Source organism: Epargyreus clarus, unplaced genomic scaffold (assembly GCF_041222505.1).
Source record: "Epargyreus clarus isolate Ecla_fem2 unplaced genomic scaffold, WU_Ecla_fem_2.2 ptg000015l, whole genome shotgun sequence".
NCBI lineage: Eukaryota > Metazoa > Arthropoda > Insecta > Lepidoptera > Hesperiidae > Epargyreus > Epargyreus clarus.
In genome coordinates this window covers 10,681,316-10,704,358 of record NW_027332223.1, presented here as the reverse complement: position 1 = coordinate 10,704,358, position 23,043 = coordinate 10,681,316, and the positions used below count along the sequence as shown (strand labels likewise).

Genomic DNA, 23,043 nt, shown 5'->3' with positions numbered 1-23,043 from the left:
TAGTCAGTTTTCACATCGTAAAATTCGCATTTTTAGGTCATATTCACATATCTTAAAAAATTCGCTGATATATAGGTTTGCTAATAATGCTTTCGTTTACTTTTTAAGCAACTTATACTATCTAATACGCACATAACTTTAAAAAATCAAAGATGTGTACCTGGGATTCGAACCCCCACGATTTACCGTTTGAGGTTTAAATCATTAGACCCTAGGCTATCAATAAATTACCCGCCTGTGTTGCTCCAACTGAGCTTCAGTGCTCAAACAGGGTGTCTTATTTCAATCTATGGAACATTTTTCTCACATTGCGCATAATAAATTTAGGATAATGATGATCGCTTAGTACCGCGCCGTACTGTGTAATTGTGCTGTAATGAATAATACATTTATTTAATTTTGTTTAACTCGTACTAAAAACATAAAAAACAATGTGAGCCGTCACGGGACGCCTGGCAAATGTGAAACATCGACATTATTTTGTAAAAGTAATATGCAGAAAAGAACATATTGTGATAGGAACTAAATATGTCATAATGATAAAATAAAATATTACGATTTTTGCGTCGCCACGGCATGCGTCGCCACGCCAGAAATCGGTTTTACGTGCGTCTATAGATGTTTCACATCAAAAATACAATATATCTATTTCAAACATACCAATATTAAGACCATATGTTGCACCTAAAGCCAAATTAAATTAATTATTGAAAGTAAAAATCACGCTGCTTTTAAAATAAATATTGTTATGCATATAGGGAAAGATAAAAATTCCTTGACTGAATTATAACCGAACATGGAGATCCGTCGTTACACATATATATACAAAATTTCTTCCACGTCACGATCTCTTTTGAAGAAACCAAAATACATGAACAGGCAAACATTGGTTGCTCAACCGTACCGCATGAGTTACTCATAATGTCGTGCACAGCATGTCGAATTAATAAGTATAAATGTGCCGGTTTCAACCTCGACAAATAGAATTTATATTCAGCTTTGTACGAATTAAGTCTTCTTTATTGGGACGTTAACGGCACGGCAACTGCAACGACATCCGTAGTCGCATAACAGTGGGCTGTCATCCTTCACCTTTCACTTAATAAATAATTAAGATTCAAAAGTCTGTCGTGTCATTGACGATCAAAAATATCTGCTGGCTATCGGCCTCGTGCCGTGTCAGTACTATCCCGTGTCGTATCGTCCCAACTAAGAACAGCTCAATGAGCTTATGAATATATTGAAGTAGCGGTTTTATTCACGTACAATAGCTCTTTAAACAATGAAATAACTATTCGAAATCCGCTTTCAAATCTCCAAGCAAATAGCCAATGCTTAGACGGCGCTATAATAAATGGTACCCATAGAGATTTGCAGATACCCTGTTTTACTTGTATTTTCTATTACATTTCTTGGCGCTCAACGAGTGTTATCCATCACGTCTGTTAATTTATGTGGCCATTTCCACTAAATCCTGTTTTCATTAATTCTAATACGATTCCATTTAAGGTTCATTTCCTTAAAAGGTGCTGAAACGGTGGATATTTACGGTGGAATTTATTCTGCTCCGTATCAAATAAATAAATACATACATATCACATATATAAATCTACTCATATGCTAGGGTTTATTAAGCTTAGGAGACTGCAAAGTTTAGGAAATCCCATATTTAAGAAGTGCCTTTCGTTTTACGTGCAAGAGTAGGTGCTACAACACAAAATTTGAGCTAGTTACCAAGCCCTCGCTAAGGGTGCCTCCCTGACGCCCTTCCCTCTATGTGGAAACACTCATTTTTGATACACGCCTTTTGAAGTCTACTTTGCACTTGGCATAATGCCACTTTCACCGACGTATCCAAAATAACCTTTGATTTATAAAAAATGGGCCCCATAATAGGATTTTTAACAGTCAAAGCACACCTTTGACTCATAAAAGGGAAGTTAATGGTATTGAAATGCTCTTATATCCGTGGAAAGAACGCAAAAATATGAAGAAGAGTATTAAGTGATTATATAGCGTTGTGATGAAAAGCAAACAATTTGTGCACATTTGACTATATAAGCGTTGGCAGGTTGGGTAAAAGACATTTAGCAGCCATTTGTATTGAGATACAAGCTATGTATAAATAATTACTAAGTACAACAAATAGATATTTTTGATCAGATTTTTTTGATGTGGAATTTTGAATCTTCAAAGCGTAGTATTTTTTATTTTATAGAAGTTGTGCTAACTTAATATTAGATTATTATTATACTTAAACGTTTTCACACTAGTACTGATAAAATCATACAACAGATGTAATACATAGTTCGTACATCTTAAAATAAGGTTGATAAGATCCAGAAACTTGGCAACGGCTTGGAACTGGCAACCCAGCATGTAAATAAACGCTTTCATACTTACGACTATTATAAATATTCCATCTGTCAAACAAAAAAAAAATAGAAATGACACCGCTTTTTCGAACTTATGTATTACACCGTTATCACTTGCTACGAGTGATGGAAAACTTCGTTAAGAAACTTAGGCGCCTGATAGTTCTAAAAAAAGTTCCTAAAGGTGTCTGAAGTACTTTGAAGTCTATCATATCGGACTTGGTTAGCAAGATCTTAGGAAGAATTCTAATCCTATGTGGGGTTGATTACACATGTCCATCGACGGCAATAGCGAGTTACCATCAGGTAGACTGCATGCTCGTCTGCTATATTATAAAAAGTAAAGCGTTGAGGACGATATAAAAATAATTACAGTTAAAACTTCAGCAGTTCTAGCACCAAAGTATTTCGGTTTAGTGTGTTTTGAAGGTAACTACATAGTTTCAGTTACTCCATTGCGGCTGAGATAGCCATAAAAACTTTTACTATCTCATTCAACGCCGACTTTCAGATTAATGTTTGGTTTTACGACCAAAAGATCACGTTCAAGAGAAATGTTATCTTGAAGCTAATCGTAATCTGTACCAATCATTGAAATTAACTTAAGTATTGTATTAAGCCATAATAAAAATAAAATTAATTGCTTATTTAGTTCGTATATTATATTTTTATGTAATTAATAATGCTTTTAATGTGGTGCGTGTGTGTTTGAGTGTATCGTGTCATTAATGTTCGTGAATGTAAAATTATATATTTTTTTTCTGCCTTAAGATGTTTGTAGCAGCAACTCGTTTCGTAGAATTATTTGTCAGTCTCTAGAAGTGTAAATGTAATATTGGGATTTTTCCAGTGATAAACTCAAATGGATAGCAGCTGTTGGTGGACATGCAAATACCATGCGATACGATACGATACTTGACTTGATTCATTGTCATCATACCTATTCTTCTTATTCACTTATAACATATTTCGAACTCAAAAAAGCAAAATTATATTCGTCATAATGTTTCCAGGTACCTTCCACAAAATCGATTTTAATTACGTTCAAAAATAATTTTCCGAGAATTCTTCACTAAAACTTAAATAGAAGGCAGTGTTGGGCAGACAACCGCCCGCAAATCAGATTGCGGCGCGCTGCAGGCGGCCTGATAAGAAGCTCAACTTCACTGCTTTTAAACACTGCCTCTGGTATTATATTCCATTCTCTTTGTGCATCTATGACAGGAATGAATAGCAATGCTGATATTTTAGTCACAACGGGGCGTTTAAACGGCTATTTTAAGCAGAGGCTTTTTACGTCAATCATTCTTATTTAAGCACTTTGCTATTTAGGGAAATTCTGTTTTTGTTCAAGAACATTTTAAGAAATGTGGTGTAGTCTTTTCTTATGGGTACTGCTACACTAATACTAAAGGGCAGAAATATTGCACATAGTCAAACTAGCTTTTCTTTAATGCCAATAATGTGACTGAAAACGCCATCACATTCATCGTCCAGCCTAAAGTAGGAAGTACGAGTAACTAAAGATTTGAGGCTCGGACTATACTCCGAAGAATTAAGAAACTAAAATAACACGTATTCCAAAAGCTACTGTAACTGCTTCTACTCTATTGCATATTTTAATGCTTCTTCTTCATAACGAAACACCTTGTGAAGTAGTGGTAGTTGTATTGACATTCAAAAAGTGCTCTGTGAACCTATTTTGAATAAAAAAAATTGATTTGATTTTTTTTTATTTGAATGCCGGTGATACCCGTCTTAATGATTGCTAATTATATTTGAAAATTAAACTCGAAAACTATTATTTGTATCACACTTATAGCGGCCATAAGGGAACTTTATTACATTTTATAGGCACAATATTTGCAGGAAAGCAACAAATGTTAATATCCAATTTGACGTAGACAGAGCCACGTTTTCCACTAGTACATACAATAATTGATTTCAATTGACACCCTGTCCCTATTCCTGAGTTGTTTTATTTAGTTGGAAGCCACACGAGCTAGCTGGTCGACTTACCACAGTCGATAGTAATAGCATTGTTATTGCTGACAGGCAGGCTTTGAATATAGGACAAAACGCTGTTATAACGAATCCCCTGTGGTTTTTAGGGTTCCGTACCCAAAGGGTAAAAACGGAACCCTATTACTAAGACTCCGCTGTCTATCCGTCTGGCCGTCTGTCCGTATGTCCGTCTTTCACAGGGCTCTATCTCCTGAACCGTAATATTTAGAAAGACACTTTAAAATTTTACAGAGTATGTATAATAATAGGCCGTATAATATATGGCCGCTATAACAGCAAATTCTAAAAGAATTTAGAGGTTCGCCATAAAATAAACCGCTATTTCTCGACTTTTGTGCTTTATCTATTGAACCGTAATAAGTAGACAGTTCAAATTTTCACAATGTATTTACTTCAGTGGCTGCTATATCAACAAATACTAAAAATAAAAAATATGAAAATGTTGGTGGTACGGAACCCGCATGTGGGAGTTCGAGTTGCACTTTGCCAATTTTATTTTTACCAGGTACATGCGGTAACCGGAGCTAAATTGGTCTCCACATGGCCCATTCATAACAGCTATTGTTTCCGAGTTTTGCGACGGTGACTGCGGATATAGAACGAAAGACTGGGAGTTATGGCGAATTCTCCTTTTGGTTTTATTTAGCGATCTGGTCGTGGTAAATGGAATGAAATCGACACCAATACCTGATTCTATTACAATGCGTGGAAATTCCTCTACATATCAAACTCGTATGATATGTAGAGTATGATATATAGATATGTCAGCCATACAAACTGGCTATGTCTAAACGTATTAATATTTCGCTTTCTGAACCAAATGTTAGCATTTTTTGCGAATTATATGGGACTAGCTACTAGTACCTAATATGCATGAAGGATTTGATGACAGGCTTCTAATCATGAAAACTTAACATTTACCAAAAAGCACTTGGCCAGCTCGGTAAACTATGGCCTAATGGTTTTCATTCTGAGAGGAGATCCGTGAGCAGTGAGTTGACGACGACTACTCATTATTTTTCTTAAATTCTTGTCTTGTTTACTATTGAACTCACTCCGAATATAAAACGTACACACATACTGTACATACATGAAAATAAAGGAAAGTTTTATGTATAAAAGTAACATTTCCTCTACTTTTATATCCCAGCTGAGCTGGACGCAACAGGAACTCCTAGCACAAGTGACTATAACACGTTGTTTGTTAACTAGGGCGCAAAGGATAGCATTGAGAGTTATAGCCCATCCCTCTTTTGTTTTATTGATCAAGTTGAAAAGTTCCCGCACGGCTGGTTCTAATACTAACATGACCATTGTTGAACTGAAGTAATGTACGATATAGGATAATAAACTAAAGACCTTCAATAATTTTGCTTATACTTGCACGCTGGAGAGGGCAAACGTGTATTTTTTAAATTAAATTGAATGGTAAGACTAGCCAGTCTGAATATCAGCCGATATTCACCGTCGCTTATAGACATTTGAAAAATCGAGGAGTCGCCAATGGATTGCGGTTTGACGGTGAACTCTTTTTGCATCTTAAAGAGCCCTATGTCTAGGGCCCTAGGAATTCCAGGGGAATGTCATTTTGTACGTTTCTAACACAAAAAACTTCGATAAGCAAATACAGAAGAACACATTGTCAACAAAATATATAAATTACTTGCATATATATTGAACCTGATGAGTTCAGAGTACGAAACAGTAAGTACAATTATTCAGAAATATTTGGGTGTACCAAACACTGTTTCACCATTCGTAATAAATCTCGTTGCAGTTAGCGTACAGTGTATTAATACAGTACCTAATTATTCAGTAAACAGAAGTCACCGGCTTAACTATTCTGAACTAAACTTCGTACTAGTTACCACAGAGCACTAATCTAATACAACTAGTCATTGCGGAGACCAACTGGGCCAGTACACAGGATGTAACAGAAAATTAACACCGCAAGCAAACTATGCTTGTTAACTTTCATAGACCATTTTAGTATTTTATGGTCTATGAAATAGTAACGCCTATTTGGGTCAAACCATAAAATGGGTCGAATCGTAAATTTATAGCACAGCAAATATTTATTCATTCATGTTTTTATTGAGAAATTCTCACACCTACAGCATAGGTTTTAATATTAAAACCCGTTCGTAAAAGTTTTATCTCTAGACAAAAAATATGGTGAATATTTTATGTAAACCCTTTGTTGTAAGATCCTTTTATTGAATTTAGATGTAGTAGAAGTACTTGGTATTTTTGTATTTGTGTACATGGGGTGTGTAATCTCTATTGTTGTATCGATTTATGGTTTGCATTTGCGTGCAACGTAGACTTTTTTACAGTAAACATCTTAACTAAGATATACCCAAAATTACATTAATTAAGAATATTAATGTATAATGACTTTAATAATAACATATTATGTCAGTGATTTAATTAAAATCAATTTGATTTTTGCTGACAAAATTTACTTACTTATAGTAATACTTATAGAGGTCGCGTGCTCCGCATACCTTTATCCCGCCGCTTTAAATTATATGTACTCCTGTTCTCCTTCATAACTCCGTATCGATTCGCTGTGTTGGCGGACATAAACTGATGACCACCTACAAATGCTACGTCCGCCGCGCGGTCCAAATAGCAAACTATTTGCGTACAGTCCGGATGTAAACATTCATGTATTTGCTCAGTAGTACTATCAATGAGCAAACGTTTTTACATGTATATTAAATGCTTGCAGTTTTATTTGTCGACTATATCACCGGCTTATTCGACTTTAGACGGATTGTATATGCTAGGCTATAGGTATGTAGGTTCATTATTCCTGAAAGACTATTTTATACAAGAATGGAGTTGTTATTTAATCTAAAAGATTTATTTTTTCTGACAATCCATTTTATGACACCTTATTCTCTAAAAAATATATTATCCTATTCTATTTATACACTTTCTCGCTAGATCGCTACTCACCACAATTAAAATATAAAATAATTAAAAAAACATACCCTTACAGGTAAATATCATGTAAATTTGATGGATGGATCACACGTACTAATAGCCTCATCATTTCAACTTAGTCATCGGAAACAGTAGAGCATACGTAATCCATCGATTAGACCCGTCTTAATCGAGATTGTTTACAAATGCAGATGGATGGCAGTGACTACTTATCAGATGGACTGCATGCTCGTTTGGTATTCAGTCTTACAAAGTTAGTTTGCAGCTTTCATTAGAAAAATCCTTACTCCTTACTAATATTATAAATCCGAAACTAACTCTGTCTGTCTGTCTGTCTGTCTGTCTGGTTGTCTCTTCTTCACGCCTAAACCACTGAACCGATTTTAATGAAATTTTGTACAAAGATAGTCTGAGACCCGAGAAAAGACATAGGATAATTTTTATCCCGGAAATCCCACGGGAAGTAGGGATGGCGATCTAAGATCGATTAATCGGAGAATCGATCTTTTGGACCAAAAAATCGATTATTTTAATCGATATTAGTAAGAATTGAATCGTAAACTATACATTTGATCAAGTGATTATCTTTAGCAAAGTTGTTGTCCATGAGCCCACGAAGGTTTCAGAGTTGGTACGACCAATTTTCGCCAGATGGCGCCACTGCCATTCCAATGAAGGTACGATTTTTCAGTTTTATGTATGTTAGTATATATATAGACGGTTGCCCGCCTACATCAGGGTTGGCCATAGCGTCTTACGTGGGTGTTTGGGCGATTAAAATTATTTGCAAGCAAGATCACAAAACCAAAAGTTAATTTATTCCAATAAAGTTATGCACGTTAAATTAGCAAGATCAGTTCCCAATTATTGAAAATATCACACATCACACACATACACAAACACACACACAAACAATTGTATTAGAAAACAAAGATAATTGAAAAATTAAGCGAAACAATAGCGATTCGTCTAAGACGTGGTGCGCCCCCTTCTTCCCGCCTTTTTTTATACCCCTCTAAAATATTAGTGGCGGCGCTCCATCGACAAGACGCTCCGCTAGACTGCCAGCTGACAATCTTGTTTCGTCACAGCTTAATAGATGGCGCTAGGGATGCGCCGTCATATAATATTAATTTCTTTTAAACGCGGGTGAAGCCGCGGGCAAAAACTAGTACTTAATATTCTTTAAGAAGACCCTTTTAAAGCCCGTGCAAGGTAGCTTCGAATTCGGAAACATTTATTAGCTTTTCTCGTGTCTGTGGCCAGTGGAATAGTGCCAACTTCACTTAAAGAGTCATTGAGTCCATCGCAGCGTGGCTAAGTGGAAAGATTAGTTATAAGACGTTCCTTAGGAAGTTGTAGCTAAGTGACGCTTATATCAAAGTATCATGCGAGTTCCGTATGTGGAGTGGCCTAAAGTAACTTATGTTTAGTTTGCTCAGTACGGTACATTGTTTGAATCATGTTATGGAACTTGGGCGTCCATTTCACATAATATTGAGTGTTTACTGGAGGATATCGGGTATCGGACCTGCTCTATATATAGAACGTAATAGTCTACCAATTTGTGATTAACCAATATATTTCCTTCTTGAGGTCTGTCGCATAAAGAGTAGTTTTATAACAAAACACTACACTCAAGGACTGCTACAAGATCTTTCTTGCAATATAGAAGTAGTAGACGAGCATGCAGTCCACCTATTGATGGTGTGGCCACTAGCGTCCATGGACCACTGTAAAGAACCTCAGATTAGATTGGAACCATCACTGAGGACGACCACAGATGCGTTGCTACCCAGGATTAAGTTATAACGCGTCGAATGTGTGTCGCCTTATTACAATTATTCACCAAACGAAAACACAGCACTACATTGCTGTTATAAGGCAGACATATGTGTAGTTTTGACAAAGATGCAGTAGTTTACATACATTGAATAATTGACCATGTTAGCAAATGATAAAAAAATTACAAGGCCTTAAATACAGGCCTGAATATAATAAATTGCACATGTTACTGTCGCAACGCTTATTCGTTTTTCATTTCGTATAACTCCTGCGTTATTTCTTTTGCGGTCGCAATAAAGTTAATATACCACCATAACGACTTATTCATCCCAAAAATTAAACGATATGTTTCCCGGAAAACTAAACCGCTCAAAGCTTCGTGTGGCGCACTTTGTAGCCTATAAAATATTTTATGTCAGTCACAGGTGTTGTATGAAAATCCTTGGTGCTGAGTGATCGTAAAGGAGCTCTTATGCGGTGCGCCGACTCGTCGACTCTCAAGTATACGCGACGAGTCTATCAACAAATCGGTAAACTTTTTGCGGAGAAGAGGTTTTTAATCAAAATATTATCGAAGATATCGATGTGGTTAGCCATTGAGCTTATTGGTAGCAAGTAGCCACCCAAGTGACTGGAGGATTGGAGGATAAAGTTTTTTATTAATCAATATTCAACATTTAGTTTATATTTGTAGAAAAGTTTCTTAAAATATATACGATTTTTCTGCGAAAGTGTAATTTTTTTACTGATCTCTTTAAAAAAAACCTTCAATATCGCGTCGTGAAGATATGTATTAATAAGCGTCAATACCTCTTCTGAAATATAGAAAACCAATACGTGAATATCGATGAATATTTTAAATAAAAAAATAGAAATACTTATGACTAAACATTATTATTTATCATTGAATAGTGTTTATTATTAAACAACAAAGTACCGACGGTCTGATATATATTTATATATATGTATATTTTTTAGCTATTTGAACAATAATATATTTTAATAAATTAATTGTAATAATGATGTTATTTTGTAACAATATAATGATAATTTGCACACCTTATAAAGGTAGAATAAGAGACGATGTAATTTATAAATTAAGATCATTTTATGTACCTTATCCTTATGCAAATAAAGAAATTGACACTGATTGAACAAAGCCATTTTAACTTTCAAAAGCACACCTAACCTTACACTTCTAAACAATATCACTTTGAAAAGTGCAGTTGGTAGAAGTGAAGTGAAGCGAACAGGTCAGCGTCCATATGGGTCACCGGGACTCGGGTTACCAGGAGCCGGCTGCGACCGTGGGAATGTCACCCCAATATGCACGTGTTAATATCTCTAGGGTTGTTTCAAACACGTACAGTAAATAGAATCTAAAAGAGAAATAGTGAAGGTATATCTAATTTTATTTTTTCAACTTGTTTCTTTTTCTACATTTCAAATCTTTACTCTTGTTAAAAATCGTGAACAAGAAACACTGACTTCAAGATTACTACAAAGTAATAATTTAAATAGAAGATAAGGTAAGTACCTACTTACGTATAAACCAGCACTTGAGAACTGCTTCTAATTTCTCAAAATACTAGGTTAAAAACTCAAATGAAGTTATTTATCTGAGGTTAAAAATCAGTTTCTAAACTGTGACTTTTACGAGTTTTAGAAATCATCTGCAATCTGCAATACATTATTGATTAAACAGTAATTATAATGTATGGGGATATTTAATAAAATGATTCGTAAACAGGTGGTGTATGTGGGCCGGGCTCCCCTGCACAGCTGTGGTCGTGGGAAACTATCGTATTTACGAGTACATGGAAAAAATCTAAAAACAAAGACAAAATTACGCTTTAAGTATAAATATAGTTACGAATAGATGCTATTAATTTCTTGAATCACCTACTTAAACATGTATTTAAACTTATAGAAGTTTCTATAGAGAAATAGATATTTTAAATGAGATGATAGATTGATATGCAAAAGTTACCCCAAGGTTACTTCCAATTACAGTTACGTAAATTAAAGAGAATATATTTATTTGTAATTGTGATATTTAATAATAAATTAAAAGATAACATGTATACGATTAGCAAACATAATTTTTACACAAGAGCTAATTCAAACATTTAGGTAAATCAAGAACAATGGCATTTTCATTAATTATATAGTACTGGAAAAAATTAAGGGATCAAAAAAAATTCCAAATTTTTCGGTAGTTTTCAACAGGCCGTAACTTTGAGAGAAATGGTCGTACAGAAAATAAAAAAAAAGGAAATTGTAGCTCCAAGTGTTTAGTTTTTGGATTAGAACTTCAAAATTTTGTAGCCTCCGCGGTTTCTGAGTAATCGTAGAAAAACCAGCAACAAAAAAAATTTCAAAATTTTTTTTAGTTTTTTTTTCGGTCTACGGGCGTGGAAAAATTTTTTTTAGCTTAACCACCATAAGGATCGGATACTTTGTTCATATAGCTTTAATTTCTTTTTTTAAACACCCTGATACGTCCACTCCTCGCTGAGATATCGGTCTTCAAATGGAAAAGGATCTTTTTGTCTTTGATTATCGATATCTCAGCAACCAATGATCGTACAGAAAGTTAAAGATGGGTTTCAAGAACTTAAATAAATTCGCCTTAACGACTGTCCATTGTTTTTTCGAAAAAAAATTTTCCAGACCAAAAAAAAAACAATTTTGAAATTTTTTTTGTTGCTGGTTTTTCTACGATTACTCAGAAACCGCGGATGCTACAAAATTTTGAAGTTCTAATCCAAAAACTAGACACTTGGAGCTACAATTTCCTTTTTTTTATTTCCTGTACGACCATTTCTCTCAAAGTTACGGCCTGTTGAAAACTACCGAAAAATTTGGAATTTTTTTTTGATCCCTTAATTTTTTCCAGTAGTGTATAATTTAAATTTTGTCCATTATTAATGATACCGTGAATTTTAAATTTGAAACGGAACATTCATTTGCGCTGAGAATGAATGAAATATTAAAAAAGTGCAGTATCCGTCTGCTGTTAGCGGCAAAGTGAAGCTTTTAATTACATACCTATTATTCTTAATTAACAACCCTATGATGGTAATAAAAGCGTTTCATTTATTTTGAATGAAAATCTGTATGAAAAGAAAACGTAAGCGCATTAATGCATATATCTCAACTACATAGTATGAGGATAATTTATGTATGATTATATTCATGACAGTATTGGTTATTAGTATTTTTAAAAGGTGTTAGAACCTTCGTAATTCGATTTTATAATTTGACTCTTAAATTTCTCAATTTTCTAACAGGTATACGTCTTTTACTCTACGATTATTGTTAAAGTCATTCTACAAGTCCCGTAAAATAAATAAGTCAATTCGTTTTATACTCAATAATGTTCACCAGAACTCGTAGTATATGGCTAAAGATATATCGGTTACTTCTAGTATGTATATTTAATAATTATGTGTTTAATATTTAAGAACAATTATTTACAAAGTACTTTTAATATTGACTCTAACTTGTATCTTCTTATTTACTTTATAATTAATTTGAATAAAATATGCTCATAATTACGTTACATTAAGGCTGATGACTTTAAAACTAAACAATATTTATTTATGAAATGTGTTATTGTTTCAGATATCTGGAATGAACCAAATTAAAATACCGCACTACCGACCACCGGACCGGACGTCCAGGTAATACTTAAATGTAATCGTAGTTAGTGTTTTTGTGTACTAATATAGTATGTTTATAGTGCATCTATTTTACCGTATATCAGTAGCAGCAGCGTTAGTCGGCGGTACATCAATGACATCCATCAATAAAGTTTCGGACCTGTTACAGTTATAAAAGAGAGTAAGGTCTAGTTTATAAAGGACTCATTAGTACCTACTCGTATATTTCACTAACATGGTCCGTCTGAAACAGATATTTGTAAGTAATGCTAAAGTTTTTAATTCTCAAAATATTTTCTTGGAATGGGCGTAATACCATATAAAAGCCACATATAAAAGGGTCAACTGTCAAATTACCAATATAGTCAATTAATCAAAACAAAACCTGTAAGTAATCCTGAATAGAGAATACCCGAAACTTACCCATACTCGATGGAATTAGTAACCTCTCGTTTGACGGTTCCTGGTCCTTCGAGTGCTAAGAGATTTATTTTGACTCCTGTTTATTGTTTCACAAATGTGAAATAACGCTTTTTTAAAGTACAGGTTTATAAAACTACAAAATATACTAGAAAATTTATTTTAGATTCCACTGCATAAATATAGTCCCTATGATATACATGAGCACGTATACCTAACATGTGATTTAGCCAGATTTTCCTCGTGAAGAACGTATTAGCGCACGAGTTATTCCAACAAACTTTAAACGTAGGTAGAACTTCTAGTAATGCATCTTTGATCTTAGATATGGATTCGGTCGTATTTGCGGTTGCTTTCAGAAATGCATATCGCATTAAACATCTATATAGTATATAAAACGAATGTTTATCTGTATGTCCTTTATAGAATGGTAAACTATGCATTTGATCATGTGATGATCTTTAGCAAAGTTGTTGTGCCACGAAGGTTTCTAACTTGGTTACACCATTTTCGATCGAAGGCGCCACTGTCATTCCAATGAAGGTACAAATTTTCAGTTATATGTATGTCATATTATGTTTTTTAAACGCACGCGAATCCGCGGGCGTTAATAGTTTCCTATAAAGGATAGCCAGTCGGTACATATACTTACTTGAACAGAGCGAAACTACAGCAAATCTACTTAGTCCACGAAGATATCCTACCTTAGTTGTACTACACATAACGACGCAATCTATGAATTTCTCATTTCTGTTTTCGACAAGGAACTACTTCACTTTACGCTTACATTCGAAATTCAAATGTAAACAAATGTAATATCAAACTGTATCGTAAAATGGCGTTCTCCCCGCAATCATATTGCGTTCGGTTGCCATGCCAACGGATTTGATGCGAGGGAGGCACAACAAACCGGGCTTTGAATATTTTCAAGACTGCGATATCTGGGACATCGCGTATTGTTATTTCGCATATAGATGAAGTGTTTAGGCTTATGTCCTCTCTGCACTGAGCGTACTCGTATGTTAGATGCGCTTGTTATTTATGTTCAAAAGAAATAAACATTTTTTTCTATAGAAATAATTTGCGCGTGCTACTCCTATAATATACTCGTATGTCATTTGAAAATAAATGGCCTCTTCCGCCCGTTGGGATCTGCAATCAATCCTAGCTAAGATCTGTCCTACTCAAGCTCGACCAGAAATATTACCCCTGAGTCCCTTACGATACCCTTCAAACCTAAAAACAGTAACTTTTAAATATCCATGTACGAGGTAATCATGTCCGGATAGCAGTTTGCTTCATCAATCATCAACGACCCATTACTGTCCCACTGCTGGGCACGGGTCTCCTCTCATAATGAGAAGGATTAGGCTATAGTCCACCGCGCTGGCCAAGTGCGTATTGGTAGACTTCACATACCTGTGAGATTATTTTTTTTTATTATATATCTCTCAGGTATGCAGGTTTCCTCACGATGTTTTCCTTCACCGTTTAAGCAAGCGATAATTAATTTCTAATACGCACATAAATTTGAAAATCAGAGGTGCGTGCCTGGGGTTTGAACCTCGGACCCCTCGATCGAGAGACCGCGTTTCTTAACCACTAGGCTATCACTGCTTTTTGCAGTTTGCTTAGCAGAACTTATTTACCTATGAAGAATGTTTAGATATCTTCAATACCGATTCAGGATACGTGCGTACAAAAGATAACGTTGTATTGTTGAATGTACGGCTACTTGACATGAAGATTATTTGAAGATAAGCTGAAATAAGATGTTTTAGGCAAGTCCCTACGATGTTAAACTTTCAGTGTAAAAAATACAGAAACTGGTGCTGACGAAACCTTTTAATCCTGCTAGTATTAGCTCCAAATGTTTGATCGATATTTATTATCATGTTCCTATAGTGTGTTCCAAATAGTCCCCAGAGATAGCGATGCACCTGCAGTTGACATCGAATGTGATTCATGTTTTAATTGGATTTCGTCTTAATTACCACTTGACATCCGATATCCGTTTACCGAAACAACTATAAAAAATACGTCCGTTTGCCGGAAATTAAATGAACTTTCGCAAATTATTATTTATTAGTGGAAAGAATAAATTTTACACCGATCGTTATTTTTCCACCAACTCACTTATCAGTTATCACAGCGTAACAATAAGATCAAAATGCTTTACAATTGGCGTAGAGTCAACGCATACTAACTAACCAAAAATGTTCGCTACGCCGTAGACAGAAATTTTTGGTTAGTCGGTATGAAAGACATCGGAATAGTTGACGATATGAATACAAAGAAAATTAAACAATCAAAATAAAAATATTAGGTGCAACGCGGAAGCACAATTTGGTATCTATCCGTAGACATCAATCTTACATACGTCTATTTGCGGATCACGTGACAGATCGGCTGATAGTGCCGGTACTAAAGTTCCCGAAATCCCTTTGCATAATAAAGTCAGTCAAGTGTACAGTTTTGAAAAGTGCGTTCTATATATAACTACCTACTTGACCTGGTTTACGATAACCCCTGGAATTCCGCCCTATGTTATATATATGTAGATGTACCCATTTACCATGTAGTATCAATGCTGCCACGTCAGGAAGCTATGCATAACTAAGAGGATGATGCATGACAATTTAATAGTGCCAAGGTGTGACCGCAAACCACATGAACATGCGTATAATAAATAACACTTAGATAAAGATCAAAGCTAATCGTATACTTAAATAGATGAATTATATACAAAAGCAAAAAAAAAAAGTGTGTGCGTGTCAGCTACGACGCACGATTGGAGTTTACTCCTTACGAACGATAATTATGATATATATCGAATAGAAAATACCAATTAACCGCATCCGTGTGTTTTTGGATTCTTCTTCATTATCATCTAAATCAATTTCTTGCATATTTTTTCAAATATTTTTTCAACTTTAATCACTTGATGATTTGTTTAATAGTACATAAAAATACACGTATCAATGCATAGAAGTACAAGAAAACTTTAAAATCAAAACATTAAAACTTGATGGTTAGGTTGCTGTTTATGTACGTTGTATATAGATGTATATATGGGCGCATGGGTATAATAGCGCCATCTAGTGGCAAGTTTTATAAATTGTAAGTTTACAAGTTTATCAATCTATGTATTTTGGTTCCAAATATTATAATGGTAACTTAATATAATTGTTTATATTAAAGTAAATTTTAATATAATATAATTATTTATATTTAAAACAATGTTAAACGTTTTATAACTTAAAACTTAATAATTATAATTTCTTTGCCATCTATAAAATATCCTTGTTGCAATTTACGGATGCAATTTACGGATGCAATTTATATGAGACTCAATAAACATGTTATTATATGTAATTTGGATTGTTTCTGAATGTTTTATAATTCTAGAATTCATTTAAAACGTATTGCTAATTTTATATAACTTATTTTGAACATAATTCATTAGCAATAATTCTGTAATAAATATTAAATAATACTGTTTTGATTTTGCCCGTTTATCGTTGATAGATGGTGCTGATCAATAATGCATCCATTTTTATAAGTTAAATTAATATATCAGTAACTTACAAAAGCCTCTTTATGTTAAAAACTTATTTTGCTAATATTATATCTTATTCAATTGCTTACTGATTTTATATGTTACTCTTCTTTAAAAACGTTCTTAAAAGATTGTTAATCATATTATGGCGCCAATGTTCATATTTTTCACAGTGTTTATGAATGATCAAACCTATAACTTAATTTATGCAAAAATGTAAACAAATTAGTTAATGACGTTTTAATGTTTTATATATTGCTAATTATTTTTATATGTAATAATTACTTTCATATGGGATTTGAACTTACTGTATTTTAAATTAATAAAAGCACTCTTGATTCATATTTTGGTTAAAAACGCTACTTCCTTTTTGAGAGGATATGATGATTGTAATAAAAAGGAGGGATTGTAATGGATCATTAATATATTCGTATTTGGCTTATTTTAAATTATCTATGTTTTATTTGTGGCTAAAAATACTTTTAATATGTAGTCTGTGAACCTATTTTACCGATACAACGCATTCCTTCACGTCACTAGTACAAAAAAATAAAATTATGACATTTCTATTCAGTGACTTCACTGGTGTTGCGCGTAAAGTGTGTGTTCAATATTCAAATTTGTGTTCAATATTCAAATAATTTTTATATGATAGTTCCGTAATATTAAACTAGATGGCGCTGCTAAAACAGCCGTTGAATCACGCTGTTGAGAACCTTTCGTAGATACTATAAGAGGCCCCTTGTAAATTTATTAATATATATTCAGTGGAACATATAAGTGTGTTTTTATTCAAGTGTGGTTAGTAACAACCCCTCAGTCCCCTCACCTCTCTCCGAATTCAAACAGTGTGGATATATATGTTTGTCTCTTTCTACGTTACGCCTCAACTTTTCGTGTTACACTTGATTTTACTCCTCATAAAATTTCCGTACTGGGCCTTATAACTCAAATCGTTTCTTAAGGAGTAAACTCCAAAAATCTTCAGTCGTTAACTTACCATGATATAGTCTCAAATACTGTAAGACTAGCTTTAGATGGACATATCATGGAGTACTTCTGTAGCATTCACACATGGGATCTTAGTTTTGGGTATATATAAGTGAGTAATGCTTTTTTTCCTTATTAATAGAGCCCTGTACAGTCTTTATAATTATCATTATTGTATATGTATAAAGACAATAGGCATTCAAACATTTGGTACATCCGTTAAAAAATATCTAATTTTCGGCATGACAAAAAAAACAGCAGCGTCTTCGTTCTATATTATTCATCTACTGAGGTCACTAACCTCTCTTGACAGGGGTCCATCTATGAACTTTTAATGGCTGATAGATGTCTACGAATCCAAAAAATAATGCTTTATTTTATTACATTTTCAAGGTAATTTTAACCAAAAAGGTTGTGAAATTTCCTTAGAATATGTAAATGAAAAAGTAAAAAGCAACAAATTATGCAGACAATGTAAATAGACAAATTTTAAAGCAAGCATCAGTTCTATAGTAAATTATTCGGAGGTCTTTTAATATTAGACTTGTATGAATTGTAGGATGGTCATGATGGCCCTGAGCCAAATAAGATCCTTAGTTTAATAAGACGCAGAGGATACATAAATCAACGCTCACATGCTAGAGACTAGAGAGTGCTGTTTTTGTGTGTGTATCCTTGAAGTTAAAACCAACGATTTGTATTACTTTTTTGCATAAATATTATGCTTAGGAATTGTGAATACCAATTTTATGAATGCTTAGAATATGTTCATAGACTGCACAGTGCACATCAAATGGATTGTCTATGCATTCGATGCTAATGAAGAATGTTTGTATGTGTAGAAATATTTACAGTATCTCTATATTATCATGTTGTGTATATTATAAATAATATTTTATGTCATGTTACAAGTTAACATTTATACATAGATGTAATATACGATGTTTTCATGTATTTTATCCTTTTAAAACAACCACGCTAACAGTGCATTATTAAGTATTAACATCAATACATGAATGATTTAACTTTTGAGAGAATGTACGAGTATTATAAAAATAAAAATGAATTTAATTATTAGGTTCTCTTGTTATACCTATCTAATTGAATATTAACCAACATAATTCCACCACCATGTTTCCCTGTCAACGCTTCTACTGAAACCCTTGGGCCATGGTGTATTCCCACACACCGTAAATAATCCCATAATCTAATAAACGTGTTAATAAGGAGCAGAGGACACATAAATCAATTGTTAGCGAGTGTGGGCCACGTGTTCAGGACTTGCGGATAACGCCGTCGTGTGCCGCTGAATTATCGCCTTTTCGGAAAGCCTGAGACAACGTGCAATTAATACTATGTACATAAATAAATGATTATAATTATATAAATGATATTTCTTACTAACTTTCTAATTTTGAAGAACCCTTTGTGGCACCACCGCAACACCTATTGCTGCTTCATAACAGCAGTGTTAAGCGCTGCTATCTTCTGGTTTGAAGGGTGTGGTAAGAGAGACATACTTTTCCGAGACCGGGGTTGATTACAGATGTCCACGAGCGGCGGTAGCTACTTACCATCAGGTGGACTGAACGCTCGTCTGCTACTACTATATTATAAAAAAATCATAAACATACTACATTTATCGATATTACAAGTTAATACTATGTTAGGTATACAGCCATATTTGGCCCTGAAGGCCTATTTGAAAAATTCACCCTGTATACGGAATAAATTGTTTAGGAGGACTTGAAGCGAAAGAATCCGTTTGTGTCATCATGTGTCATGACGTCATCGACCAAACTGTGGAGGGCTGCGGATGATAAAAGATGACTTTTCATTATGCAAATATATTTCATGGAAAGTTAGAACTTTAAAGTGTATTAGTATCTTACTCGTAAGTAACCGTTTAACCTAAAATGCATATTCGCGCTAAAATTCATTAATAAAATTTATTTAAATGCAACGTAAGGTACGTTGCATTTAAATAAATTATATGCCAAGCAGTGTTTTCTGGTTCGAAGGGTGTGGTTATTGATAGACACTTACACTAAGCATTCCAACTTCGTCCTCAAGGGTAGCAACGCAACTGTGGCCGACCTCAAGTAGGGCTCTAACCCTACGTCAGAGTGATTGATTTTAGACGATTACAAATACGAGGATTGTACGGTTATTTTATTGATACTAGATCTACGTTTTTTTAAAACCTAGCTTTTTATTTGTAGAATTCTTCATACCCTTTCATTTAGTACCCATATCATTACAGTGCATAAAACTATTAATTGTTTTTGCTCTCATTCATCGAACTTACAAAATAAATTAAATAAAAGCTTATAAATATAGTAGAATTTTATGCCTTTCTGGTTAGAAACTAGAGGCAATGGTGCCTCTACTTTCTAACACACCTATTTCTGCCTAATAACATAAGTGTTAAGTGCTGCCTTATCCTGGTTTGAAGGGTATGGAAAAGACATTTATTCGAAGGGACCCAATTTAGTGTTAAAAGGTAGCATCTCTAGCCGATCTCTGGTAGAATTCTAATCTTATCTGGAGTTGTTTATAGCTGTCCATGGGCGGCAGTGACTTACCATCAGATGGAACGCATGCTTCTTTTACATTTGCTACTTCTATTTTACAAAAAAAATATCTTACCACTTAAAGAATTTATTAGTGCAAATATCTTCGAGTTTAATAAGCAGGATGGGTGATAAATCAACCGGAGTATGGGCCACGTGTTAGCGAATATCGGGATAATGGCGACGTCGCGTGTCTCGCCGAATTATCGCACGCGTTTTACACTACATTACACAACTCGACAAAACCCGCGATTAATACACTCAAAATGCTACATTAACTTACTGTAAACTAAATTGCCGAGTGATTAACAGTTTGCTAATGTTTATGGTGCTTTGGTGGAATGCCACTTCCTACTGTAATTTTAAACACAATACATATTAGTATTAGAACCTAACAGGGTAGTAACATTTTACTCGTACAGTTATGAATACGTTTGTGTGATAAGGGAGATATACTTACATGAACCATTCCAACTTAAACTTAAAACTCAAAGGTAGAAATGTATTACATGATCGACCTCAGGTCTCTCCTGTGGCAGGCAGTGAGTACCAGGTAGTCTAATAAATATAGAATATGTCTAAACTTACATTTATAAAGTTTGGTAGCAAAGCGGAAATACTGTTCAATATAATTTTATTGCAATGTTCTAACTTATTTTATGACAAAGTTCTCAGTTTGGTTATTATTAAACGCCATCCGTGCCGGCAACGTTCAGTCGTAACCAAAAGTTCACCATTTGAAACTATTCACTCGATGAAACATATACCAATAAATAAACTTTGATATAGAAAAATAATTGCTTCAAATTCCTGTCTATTTTATAACTTTCAATCAGTTTTATGTCGTTTGTTTGGTCAATTGCTTATTATTAAGATTCATTCTTAGAATTAATATATATTTTTCAATTCTAGCTGTATACAAACAATATTTTTAAATGCTTTTAAGAAATTTATTTTTATCCGCCCTACGCATGACTGTGTAAAGTCAAGATTTTTGGACGTTTGTTGAGTCTTATGAATTTTGATTTAAACCCGTAGATGTATTTACGTAGACCCAAAAACATAAATAGATAGATGCTTCTTCTAAAAATTAAGATGTTTCTTTCCTTCTTTCTTTCTTATTCTATTTCTATTTTCCTTCGTTCCTGTATTTTGTTTTTTTATACCACTTTGAAAATGAAAAACCAAATCCGTTCGCCATATTCTTAGACAAACTAAAATGCATAAGTAATTTTATGATGTACCACGATCATCTAACTAGGGTACCTACTCATAGACATGCTCTGTGATAATATTGTAATTGAAGTAAATTGTGCATCACATCGACGTTGAAATATTCGCCACTGGCAGTATATCAAGCTCTCCAAATTGATTGCTGATTAGACTGTTAAATTACAGCTTCAATCTTCAAGAGAAATGTATCAAATTGAGGTAAATCGCTCTCGAGAGCACTCGTCGTTTTAAGTTCCGTCCTTAAGATTTATTTGTAGACATCTTGTTGGGATTTTCGTATGTTTACATAATATCATAAGTAATTAAAATGTTTTTCTTATCAATAACCGTATTAATATTTTCCATATTTCTTAACATTTGTGAAAGCTTATTTAGAAAAATAAGAAAAGTGAGAGAGTACGAAATTCTAATCGTTCACTACGTATTTGTAAATTGTTCTGTTCGTTTGTTAGAAGCTTTGTTTCGAAAATAATACGGCTCCAATCCATTTAAAAATTTTACTTATATCACACATATCTTAGTTGACTTATGAACTTATTATTCATAAATATTTTAATGACTTAAACTCAACAGCAAACGTTGCTACATTAGAAAACTATCCCAATATAAAGAGGGGTTTGTTATTTAATTAGGTAGGTAGTAGGGTCTTTAGTAAGTGTAACTGAAAACATCCGGAAAAGTCGTGAACATATCGGCGTTAATGGATGATCTGTTTTTTTGCAGGGCGTGGGCCTGAGATGGCACGAGCGGGCATGCTGCATAGGGGAGGAAAAAATGGAGCTGAGTAAGTACTTACATAAATCCTGCTGATTAAATCTACCACCCTTGTGCCTCATTACGCTAGTGTTAATAGCAGTAATAAGTGAAAGATGAAAAGCAATTATAAGGAGGATATATCTTTACAAAAACTACTGATTTAGATTTAGTTACGAGCTATCAAGCTTAGTGGGTGAGAATGGATCATAATTATTATTGATAATTTAGGATTATTTTATTGATATAAGTAAGTAAATGTCGTCAATAATTACAAAACAAAAAAATGTCTGACAAACTAAAGAAATAAAGACTGAAATGTTTTGTCCGACATAAATGGAGTCCAGTAAGTTATCTAAATAACTTAGAAGTGAAGAATATTTCTTATCTGCGTGTTAAATGTGTCACAATGCCATTGCTCACCAAAATATTATATCCAAAACACTTTCTAGACATGATTTGGCACTTAGCGTAATTGGCACATGTTATGTGCTGGAGGGCACATTGACATTTCAATACCGTTTTGCCTTTTTGTTTTACATCTCCGTAAATGAAGCGCGTGATTTAATATTTGCTCTCAGCTACACTCGTTTTCAATTAATCAGATTGTTTGAACTTCGATAAAAACGTACGAATGGTCAGACATATCTATAATGCGTTTGAATGAATCTACGAACATACACACTGTATATTGTTTTAAACAGATTTTTTTA

General features: G+C 33.9%; 1 protein-coding gene across 1 annotated transcript in view; it reads left to right on the top strand.

Moving 5' to 3' along the window:
* The window catches only part of LOC140748014 (uncharacterized), a 204,348-nt gene that overhangs the window by 94,632 nt on the left and 86,673 nt on the right, over nt 1-23,043 (top strand). Inside the window, exons 3-4 of the mRNA XM_073080696.1 lie at nt 12,765-12,823; nt 22,301-22,361. Coding sequence (XP_072936797.1) covers nt 22,315-22,361 — 47 coding nt within the window. The 5' untranslated portion in view covers nt 12,765-12,823; nt 22,301-22,314. The remainder of the gene's footprint in view (nt 1-12,764; nt 12,824-22,300; nt 22,362-23,043) is intronic.